We start from the raw sequence: 11,523 nt of genomic DNA, 5'->3' as shown, positions 1-11,523 counted from the left end.
TAAAGTCACATTCTTCCAAGAGCGAAGTGGTTGAGGCCTAACGATTAAAGATCTGGGCTGGTAACGCAAAAGAAAATTCAATCTTAAAATAAGCAGTTCAATTATCTACTGTAAGTAACAGTTTTAGTCTATTTAACTGATCCCAGTATGCCATCCCTGAGGATGAATTCTCAGTTATGTTTTATTAAGTATCAACTTGGTCTCAAACATTTCTCCAAAAAATTCCTTAGGAGAAATTAAAATAGACACAAATGAGACAACTGTTGACATACAGTAAAATTATTGAACTATTAGATTAATGTGGATAGCATAGCCCAGATAATTTGGTCTTGGAAGACAAATGATTCATTCAAAATGTGTTCAATGTTTAAAAAGTTTATATCCAAATCTCTGACTTTGATTGAAGACTTTGGGTTCTTAGCAAATCTGAGGTCTCTTGTTGAGATCTCTTTTGAAATTATGAGATTACTATGGTTTATTTCTGAGGAGAAAATCTCAATTTGCTCTCCATTTATTCTCATTTCTGTCTGGGAGAAGCCAACATACAGGTAGTTTCATGACAACTCTTAATAATATGTATGAGATGGTGAAATCGTAAGATATCGTACAACTTGGCTCCTATGAAAAGGTATGACTTTTACTCCCATAGACACCAACCAATCAACATACAGAATTTCAAATCGATACAACACAAGTATAAAATTTTAATTAGCCAATTTTATTTAAAAAGGATACATCTGTGACAAATTTGGTTAATCATTTCATATACTGTATATTTATGCAATACCAGTGTTAATCTCTGAATTATTGACAAAATGAACGAAGATATTTCGTCAACAATAATGAAAAGATGCATCATGACAATAATTAAACAATTTTAATTCAAACATACTGTTGATGAACATATGACGAAAAATAAATAATATTGCAAGATATTAACAGTGCACAAACAGAAGAAGAAACATCTAGAGAAACATCACTTCACTTGTCTCCAAACCCTGATACTTCTCTTTCTTTCGTGGTACACAACAGTGATTTACCTATTAAAATTAAGCTTAGATTTAGGTTTGGGGTTAAACTTTAGGGGGACAAATCGTAATAACATCGTTCATTCATTTATTTTTCTATATAGGAGAAAAAGTTGTATGTTTTTGTACAAGCCAACTTGTACGATTTCTTACGACTTTGCCATCTCATACTATTATTACAACTTGTGATGAAACCAGGCAGGAGAAGCAATTGAGATATTAAGAGTCCACATTTGTTTTGTTTTTTTTATTTTTTATAAAATGTGTCACACTGGCTAAAACTAGGTAATCAGGTAAAATTATATTTACTGTATGTATCCTCTTTGTGCTTATAAACAATTAAGGAAATGGATCACATCAAGCATCTAAATCTAAGTATTATGTGAAAACAAAGTTCTAAAGAAAGTAACCCCCCAGTGACAAATATTTTCTCAAAACAACCATAAATCACTGTTATTTGATCGATGTCAAAATGCAGATGGAAATATATTTTGGCGTATCCAGACACAAAGGAAGTTAATACTAGAGATGCCTTGTGCATATTAGCAGTGTATATTTTTCAACAGTCCCAGGTCCCTTTTCTTCTTGGTTTTGAAGGCCATCACAAAGTTAAGGGGGGAAACGATACCTTGTCCCTGTTCATCTGTCTGTCCCGTGACAATGTAGTTCAGCCCTGAGGAACCAAAACAAACAGGAAAATACTCTCAGTCAAGCTGTTGCGATAAGTACATAAAAAATACACTCACTGAACACTTTATTAGGAACACTATGGTCCTAATAAAGTGCCCGACGTGGTCTTCTGCTGTTGTAGCCCATCCACCTCAAGTTTCGATGTGTTGTGCATTCTAAGATGCTATTCTGCTCACTACAATTGTACAGAGGGGTTATCTGAGTTACTGCAGCCTTTTTGACAGCTTGAACCATTCTGGCCATTCTCCGTTGACCTCTCTCATCAACAAGACGTTTCCATCCTCAGAACTGCCACTCACTGGATGTTTTTTGTTTTTTACACCATTCTGAGTAAATTCTAGAGACTGTTGTGTGTGAAAATCCCAGGAGATCAGCAGTTACAGAAATACTCAAACCAGCCCGTCTAACACCAACAATCATGCATCAGTCGAAATCACTTAAAGCACATTTTTCCCCATTCTGATGGTTGATGTGAACATTACCTGAAGCTCCTGACCCGTATCTGCATGATTTTATGCATCACACTGCTGCCACACGATTGGCTGACTAGATAATTGCACAAATAAGTACGTATACAGGTCTTCCTAATAAATTGCTAAGTGAGTGTATAGGAAAAGGAACAGCCTGATCTCATGAAAATTACATATTTTGGAAAAAAAAAATTCAAAATGCAAGAATCGCAGCAGTTCCCAGGTTAAATGTCCACTGTATGCCACTGAAAGCAAAATCAAATTTTCTCCTGAACAGATGAGGCTTTTAAGCCTCTATTAAGTTTTAAATCAACAAAATGACCTCCCTACCTTAAACCTTAAACCTTACCTATAGTGTTTAACCCTTTAAACTCTGAAGGTTTCAGTGGCATGCCTAAAATTAAAGGCTTATAACTCGACAAAAAAGGAGGGTGAAATGTTTGGTATCATTGTAAAGAAAACTTTTCACATTTTTTAATGATATAGATTATGATACATTCTGAGACTCTCAGCATAAGAAACTGCAGAAAAATTACAAAAAAACAAAAACAAAAATTGAGCCAAAAATCCTGCATCATTCAGTTTGTGTAATTTACTTGGCACCATCACCTTGAGTGTGGGCTCGTTTGAAAGATAATCACCTCCTCTAAGTAATGATATGTGATATTTTATGTTCCGTTTATTTTATTTTTTTATTTTAAATTATAAGCGAAAAAGCAGCATATAAGCAACACCAATGTAATTGTCAAAGAAATATACTTAGCTATTACTCTCTGTTTTTGGTCTGAGTAAAACAAATAGGTTGGTTGTATTCTGCTCTTTGACAGCTTTATTACAACATATGACACATGGTAATTTGATCAGTTTGATGTTTTTACTGATTGAAATATGTACAGTGCAATTTTATTTGAATAAATTAAGTTTCGATGTTGTGTGAGGAACAGGGTGAAAAGAATAATCTGAATAATAGTGTACTGAATAATCTGTCATTTTATTCGTGATTTGTGTGAAAGTGAATAGAAGTTGTTGTTGTAGCATGTCTAGTGTTCATGTCACCAGTAAAGTGCTGCAATACATACAAACGAGCCACGTAAAAATAATTTTATAAAATGTAGGTATAGTAACATGATTCTATGAGACCAGATTGAAAAGAATTTCTAAACAATATGCTAAATAAAAAAACGTTATGAATAATATAATGCAAGCAAAACCAAAAATTCTCTTCTTTTTTCCCCTTGCTTTTTGTTGTTCTAACAATGAAAATTCCACAGCAAATAATGCATGTTAAATGGTTCCTCTGAACTGCCTCTAAAAACTCCTCCAAAAGCACATTCTTCTATGGCACATTTCTAGAAATTTACTTCCAAACAAAACATTCACTTCTCAGAGTTTCCAAGTAGTGGCTTAATATTTCTACACTAAGTGAGGTGAGGTAAAGCATGGCACAGTAAAGTCACATACCATCCATGTGGTTACAAAGAATTATTATTCTAGCTGCCTATGAGTCGAGCAAACCAACAGAGACCCTCTCCTGAGTGAGCTTTAAGTTACACACCGTGACGCTGAAAATGGCATTTCCTGCCTGAAATATCTCAACACCACAAATGGTGCCAGAGGACCTTGGTGAGGCTCTAAATTTGCAAACTTTTACCTTCCAAAGTCCAGCTAAATCAACTCTAAACATCTGCATGACTCACAGTGTGTTATCGGAGATTGTGATGGTTTCAATTAACATGATTAAAGATGAAGTGTGTCATTTCTGATGTTAAAATACTTTCTCCTATTCCATCTTAATATGCAGAGACAGCTATAATTTACCCATCAGTCTGTCACAGAAACATTGGCTAAATCTGTTTGTGTAAGGATGCTCACCTCTTCTGACCAGAGGACATTTTTTACAGAGGACCAGGACTTTGGTGCTCATGGTTTTTCCGGCCTGTTGGATGGCTAAACTTCCTTCCTTATAAAGATGCATGATAGAGAAGGTAGCAAGGATGCTCTGGTCCCTCATGGCCGCTGAGATAAGAGTGGCGGTAAACACTGTGAAAAAAAGACTTGTGTATATTCACTTAATCATGGTTTCTTCTTTGAACAAATGCATAAATGTGTTTGCATGGCAATGTATAAAGTACGTATAGTTTTGCTATGCATGCTGTCATTTTTACTGCACTCAGCAGCTTTATGGCCACTGCAATTAAAAAAAAGAGCTGAGTCTCAGTATTGTCCAGAGCACATTTTCCATCTCTAAGCATTATAAAAACAGTGGTGGAGAGGTTTAGTTAACTTTCAAAACCAACCAACGCATTATTTCTGTTGGCTTATTAGGTTTGCATCACTTTTCCAGACATGCACATCATTACATTTTTATTTATATATTTTCATTTATTTTTAATGTATATGAACAATTGATATATTACAGGATTAGTTCACACAAAAATTACAATTCTCTCATTATTTACTCACCATCGTGCCATCCCAAATTTCTTCTGCAGAACACAAATGAAGATATTTGAAGGATGTATGAATTTTTTTTTTTTAGTTTGTTTTTGTCCATACAATGCAAGTCAATGAGGTCAAAAACTTCCAAACTCCAAAAAGGACATAAAGGCAGCATAAAGGTAATCCATACAATTTGAGTGGTTTAATCCACATCTTCTGAAGAGCTACGATTGTACAATAAGCATTTTCATTTTCTAGTGTTCCCTTTTGGTGACCACGGTACATTTAAACATATCTCACAAAACTCAACCCACGACTATCATTTTAACTTGCGTCTGCCTTTTCAATAACTGGTCGTGAAAACCATTAACCTGGCAACACTGTGTCTGGGCTGCACAAGTGCAAGGAACTGTGTGAAAAAAGCTTCTCTCATGAACGTGCCAAGGAGACCGCAGATGTAAAGATTTACACAAGCGGTGGGCGATATGACCAAAATTCTATATCACAGTATGAGTCATTTTTTATCATGGTAATGGTATATTCGTATCACATTATAGTTAGTATTTTTTTCTTTCTGGAAAATCAACAAAAAGGATTTATATATTAAATTACCATGTGACGGGGCCAATAATATAAGCAAAAAATTATAGCGATAACGATATTCTTGAAATATTTTGGTGATAATGATATATATGACGATATAGCCTCCACATTTTGATGGAAAGTGATATATATTGCCACGACGTATATAGCCATACCGCCCAGCCCTAATGCTGCTGTTTTTATTATAAACGATTTATTCATGCACGTACATTTTTTAAATGGTTTGCCTTCTCAAGTTTCCCCGGTAAGCGACTCTGACATGAGCAGCATGGTGGAAAGGTGTGCGTGAGTGTGTGTGTGTGTAAGTGTGTGGCTGTAAACTAAATCCTATTGGCTATTTTTAAAATCGAGACAAGTCGTTTGACATGTTCCGCCCCCAATTCCTGTTTCAGTAGGAAATACGTCAAAACAGTCACTCGAACACCGCTCGTCAAGGCACTTCAGTGCGACTTTAAAGTGAATTAGGACCTAAATTTTGGTCTGTTTTAAAAGTTTTGGACCCCATTGACTTGCATTGTATGGACAAAAACACCTCATATCTCCATCAAAATATCTTCGTTTGTGTTCAGCAGAAAATATAAAGTCACAAGAGACTGGGATGGCATGAGGGTAAGAAAATGATGAGAGAATTTATGTTTTCACATGAACTATTCCTTTAAGCTCTGTATTGATTGTTAATGGCTTCATTCAGAACCCATTTTACTGCTGTAATGTGACTTATTGAAACCGAATATTTAACAAAAAACATATGAGGGGGAACTTTTATTCATCAGAAATTAGTTGGATTGTGAAAAGTGGCCTATACATACCAGAATGGAGTCAGGCATGAATGTGAGTTTGCGATTATCAATTGTGGAAAAATATTGCCCTTCTGAAAGACAGCCGGCAGACACTTTTGAGGAGTTTTTTTGACTGTAGAGCATCTTGACATATCCTAAAGGTAATGCTAGTTTGTCAAATACATTTAAAAAAAAAAAATTCACATTAAGCAACATTAAATTACTGTGTTAACTATTGGCAAAAATTTCAAAAAGGCTGCATTACATACAACAGTAGCCTAAAAGAGTGTCTAAATAGCTATTTGGCAATATTTTTTTTATTTTTATTTTTTTACATTATTTATGAACTAAGCCAAAAATTGAAGTCATTGCAGAGGCGAAGCAAGTTATTAAATTTTGATGAAAAATTACGAACACAAACACTTTTTTCTTTGGAATTATGTGCCCTGATGAATTGTGCATAAGACCAGGAATGTGTATTAAGAAAGTAAATAGGATCATTTAAAGGTAATTTTTTAATTCATGTTGAGTGAAAGAAAGTTGTTAAAAAGATGTATTTACAATGATGCTGCATTTTTGTTAAGAATCTGAGACTTAATTTCTAGACTAAACAAGTAATTTGTTTAACACCTTTGTAAAAGCCCTAAATGTGTGAAAAAAAAGAAAAAAAAGAAAAAAAAAAGAGAAAAAAGAAAAAAAAAGAAAAAAAGAAAAAAGAAAATGTGTTGAGCACTGATGCCAGGAGCAGGAATATCAAATATGAGAAAATCCCCAGGATTCCTGCTGTTATTTGGTTTGCAGAAATCAAAAACACATTAAAATCAGATGACACCAACTTACCAAAGTTGCTGGAGCAGTAATGACTTTCAATTGTTCCAGTTCTTTTGCATTTCTGCTTGCAAAGATCATCTGAATATGTAAGCGCTTTTTGAAAAAGAGAGTGCAAAGATCAATTTTAATGCAGTATGATAAAGTGATGACCAACTATAGTGTTCTTCAAAATAATGCACTAAAATACAGTAAAAAAACACACTACAAGTCACATACATTTATTTCTGTTAAAGCACTTTAGCAACAGAATGGGAGTGCATTAGTCATCCCATGTAACCGGCCTAATGCATTCCATATGAACCAAACATAATAAATCTTCATACATTCCAATGTCATTACCTACAGTATACATATATTCATATAATGTACAGCAGTTTAACAACGTGCTGCTACTTGCATTTTTCATTTGAAATGAAACCGTCAGGAGAGTGGGCTGTGGACTCACCTACAGGCTGTGTGGTGGGTGGGATGGTGCTGATGGGGGTGAGAGGGGCACTCCCTGTTGTCAGGCTCTTGGATTTAAACCGGTAATGGCCGATGAATCCATCTGCAGTTAGACTCAGATCAGACAGAAACATGACCAGTAGGTGACTGCCATCAGAATATACTGGCCTACAAGACAAAATTTGGCAGATACCTTAAAAATACCTCTCTAAAATAATGTTTAATTATCCTGACTATGCAGACATAAATGCCTTTAATCATAAACTGGTTTGTGAGTAAACCATTAAGATTCAACTGCATTGACATTAAACCTACCCCTATTACTCTCTCAAACAAGCTTCTACATTTAAATAAATGGATAAACAACTATGAGCGGGTGGTAAATGGTGCATTGAAACATCTGTGATGATCTGAGGGTCTTACACGGGTGGGCTGTCTCCACAGAACTTGCCGATCTTCCGTGACTCATTCATTTCTCCCCCATTAAACACTGCCACATGGTCATAGCGGCAGTAACTGTCCCTTTCCACATCAAACTTCTCAAACTTCAGCTCAATGATCTGAGAAGAGGACAGTTATTACAATCTGAATATAAGTGAACTGAGATAACATTGACAGCTTTTTGCTGTTTTATTTTCTTTCACACACTTTTCTTTCACAGCGGATGTATGATCATTTGAAACTCATGTCATCAAGCAAGCTGTCTTACACTGTAAAAAAAAAATATTCAGGTAATCTAAAAAATCTGGTTCATTTGGTAACATCTAAATTAACTGCCTTTATTCATGTCAAAATATAATTTAACCCTACTAAATTTAACTTACAAGTTAGATTACACAAAGAAAATATTTTTTTACAGATTGCATCAATTAGAAATAGGTCTTTGAGGTAAAGGCCGATTTATGCTTATACAATCAATAATCGTATTTCATAAGTTATGAAAATGGAACACTTCTAATTTGTCAGCTAATTAAAAAGCACATGTTAAGAGTTGGTTATATAGCCTATATGCACTGTAAAGTCCAGCTTCTACGCTTTGAAACAACACCCATTTTGTGTTGGTCAGTCGAGTAGTTTTTAATTCATTTGATGGGGTTTCACTTCATTGCGGAGTGTTAAAGTACTCCAAAATATGTTTATAATATATTCTTACGTGCTTTTGCACATATCTGTGTTGTGTTCGTGTTTTGCTGTTTGTGTTTCCTCTACTAGTCTGTAGGTGGCATTGCGGAGGGTTGGGATATGGAATGGTGTTGCGGTAGAGGGTTGAATATTATTATTGTTGAATTTTCGTTTGATCAACATTAAATGTTTTGTTGGTTTATTGTCTGAATTTAGTTAGATTTTCTTTGTGCCCCAACTGAAACTTCTGACACCCCCCTGCACCAATGCCGAAACAGAAGACTGATGTTTTTACTGATTACAGTAATACGTGCTCTAAGAAATTATTTCTAAATCATCAAAACGGAACATTGCCTATATGCATTGAAAAGTACAGCTTCTAAGCTTTATAAACAATACCTATTTTGTGTTGGTCAAGACAGTACTTATAAATATTTTGATAGGACCTTTTTTTCTTACGGGGCCCACCAGTTGGCCCATCCGAGCTTAAATTGTTAAAATCTGATGGTATCGTTCATGTCGGATCACATGGGTATGGGTCAGGTTTCGGGTCAGGACCTCTAGAGGCTACGCTGTAGGATCAACATAAAGATTTTGGATTCAAATGTATATAAATGTGTACTGTAACTTGTCACCGTTTTTTTACATGCCAAAAAATAAATAAATAAAGTTTAAGTTTAAAAGTACAAATCTTCCATGTAGTTTCTCAATTATTATGAGATCATAAAAGCTGCATGCATAATAATTATAAAAGAATAAACAAATGCTGTCGGAGTTGAGCATATCATAACCCAGGAAAAAAAAAAAAAAAATCATGTCAACTGCCCAAATGCTTGTCTTGGTAATCTTTCATTAAAATGTAACAGCTTGCTCCGCCTCTGAAACGACTTTCCTTTTCAGCTGACGTTACCAAGCCTTCTCATTTTTCATACCCTCCCTTCCGACCACATGTCATATAGAGACAACTTTTCACAATCAAATAAATTATGGAATCAATCAAAAAATCACATTAGAAGAAAAATTAGTTGCGCAGCCAGTTTCATGTTAACTTTAATCTGTTGAGGTGCTGCCAGTGATCCATCATTAGTCACACATCAGTCTTGTTGTAATAAAACATACATTGAAGGCACAGAGAAAGTTGAATTGTCTTTCGTGTTCAGTCACCTGGTCTGGAGGGGCAACAATATGCCAGGAACATGTTACACCTGCAGGGTAGTCCCTATCTGGCCAGTTAGGGGTCTTGATCGTCCCAGAGGGTTTGTCCAAAAGACCCCCACAATACCGGTCCCCTGCCATTGACAACCATTAAATATTACTGTAATGGCATGGAAACACACACAGATGTATCTGAAAAATAGTGCTGTACTTAAGTAATGTGATTTTTTTTTTCAATGTGGCACAGAAATTACACAATTCTCCTTTAATAAGATATTGTAATATGCTATGTATATATTATGTAATACGTATGTCATGCGCTTAAAATGCAGTAAACATATGTTGCGTTCTATTTTAAAGGTCTACATTTGTCAAAAAAGGAGAGAAGATTCCAACAGCCTGATGAGCAAAACAAACCACACTCAAACTGCATTTAAATAACAGGGAAGGGCAACTTTCTATATTTGGATGGTAATGAGTTGGTAGTCTCTTTACCTCTTTCATTTGGGCGATTTGCAGAGTACATAGCAAGGAAACCACTCCCAGCTGTGTTGGCATCTGACACCATGACCACTTGCATCTTGTTTCCATTGGTGACCAGAGCTCCGGGTCTGGTGGTACCGCAGAAGCGGCCGAGACGCTGCCCATTGATGTGGCCATCGTATATGTCAACAAAGTCATATCTGCAAAGACCATCATTCTCAAGATCCAGGACTCGGAACAAGAGGGAGACCACTCGCCCCTGAGGAACCTGAAGACATTTGGGTGATTCAGAGGAGTAAAGAATGGAAAAAGTATTAGCATGAAAGTCACTACTTGGGTTCTTCAATTAAGAGTCATGATCAGGAAATGGACATTAAAAATACATTTCTAATTCCTTAGTGGTGCTTACTAAGGCGTAAAACCGGTCCGACATGTTTGTGCTATGGACCTGAATGATACCTGAAGTCATATAGCTTGTTGAGGAGAGGTGTGCTATTACTTTTATGTTTTGATTGGAAGAGATAAGAAATATTTGTGGAAATATTATCTTTAACAGAAAGGACATGCATTAAAGACTGAGATCACCCATACATCTGTCCCTTACTGTAATTCTCCACACACATTTGCTGTTGGATGGGTAGACACCGGGATACCCCTGACTCCCAATCAATCCTGTGTTTCCAGTAAAGTTCCCGCCACATGTGAAAACTGGTCTTCAATGGGGGCAAAAAAAAGGGGATATTTAAGTGGAGAAAGCACATGTTGTTATTCATCTAAAGGACAACTCACACTTCACATTACATTGCTCATGTAGTATAGCCTATAAACAGTGAGTTAACTACCGAGTAATATTAATGAACTACAGCCTACTTAATATGTAATTAAGTTGCACTGCACATATTGTTATTAATGATATTAACACACAATTTATAGCCTACAACATGGGTACTGTAATGTAACATGTTTCCAACCACAGTTATAGCTATATGCGAATCTGCAACAGGATTTTATCCCTCCGCACTTCTTAAAAACAACAAACTGAAGTAGACGGTGAGAATTAAACGCTACATTTTTCGAATACGTTAGGTTACTGAGAAATATGTGGTTACTGAAATATTTTTGAGGCATTTTTTTTTACATACCTTCGATGTCGTTGACCGAAAATGAAGTTGAACAGGAACGCGCCTGCAATACTCCAGAATATAACCCTCATTGTATGAGGCGCTTTTAAACAAATGTGACATTCAGAGAGAAAGAGAAGTGAAATCTCCAGAGATTCATCCTATTTTGAATGTGCTTTTTTTCTGCTGGAGGTCGGGGAAGGGAACTTTTCTCCACAGCCCTGTAAATGAAGACTGTAACATAAAGTGTGAAGTATTAAAACGGCCGTTTTTGTGGGGCAAATGCGATAAAAGCTTGCGTTTAGATATGCAATTATTGATGTAACTGAACTGGGATTAAGTTTAGCGTTTTTAAAAT

General features: G+C 35.7%; 1 protein-coding gene across 1 annotated transcript; it reads right to left on the bottom strand.

Annotated features, from left to right (window-relative positions):
• Window positions 1-935: 935 nt before the first annotated feature.
• LOC127441905 (procollagen C-endopeptidase enhancer 2-like) lies at window positions 936-11,261 on the bottom strand. The gene is made up of 9 exons (XM_051699467.1): window positions 11,187-11,261; window positions 10,649-10,757; window positions 10,057-10,312; window positions 9,571-9,695; window positions 7,708-7,844; window positions 7,286-7,452; window positions 6,850-6,933; window positions 4,061-4,228; window positions 936-1,701 (listed from the first exon to the last, which is right to left on the bottom strand). The coding sequence occupies exons 1-9, from the start codon at window positions 11,255-11,257 to the stop codon at window positions 1,571-1,573; spliced, it is 1,248 nt and encodes a 415-aa protein (XP_051555427.1). The 5' UTR covers window positions 11,258-11,261; the 3' UTR covers window positions 936-1,570.
• Window positions 11,262-11,523: the final 262 nt, after the last annotated feature.

Source organism: Myxocyprinus asiaticus, chromosome 6 (assembly GCF_019703515.2).
Source record: "Myxocyprinus asiaticus isolate MX2 ecotype Aquarium Trade chromosome 6, UBuf_Myxa_2, whole genome shotgun sequence".
Lineage (NCBI taxonomy): Eukaryota > Metazoa > Chordata > Actinopteri > Cypriniformes > Catostomidae > Myxocyprinus > Myxocyprinus asiaticus.
The sequence above is the reverse complement of the archived record's forward strand: the minus strand, read 5'-3'. Positions and strand labels throughout refer to the sequence as shown.

Excerpts from the sequence above, each read along its gene's own strand:
- LOC127441905 (XM_051699467.1), bottom strand. The coding sequence starts at position 11,257 with ATGAGGGTTATATTCTGGAGTATTGCAGGCGCGTTCCTGTTCAACTTC. Across the intron at positions 7,845-9,570 it reads TTGTTGCCCCTCCAGACCAG|ATCATTGAGCTGAAGTTTGA; the intron begins GTGACTGAACAC and ends TCCTCTTCTCAG. Across the intron at positions 4,229-6,849 it reads TTACTGCTCCAGCAACTTTG|TGTTTACCGCCACTCTTATC; the intron begins GTAAGTTGGTGT and ends TTTTTTTCACAG.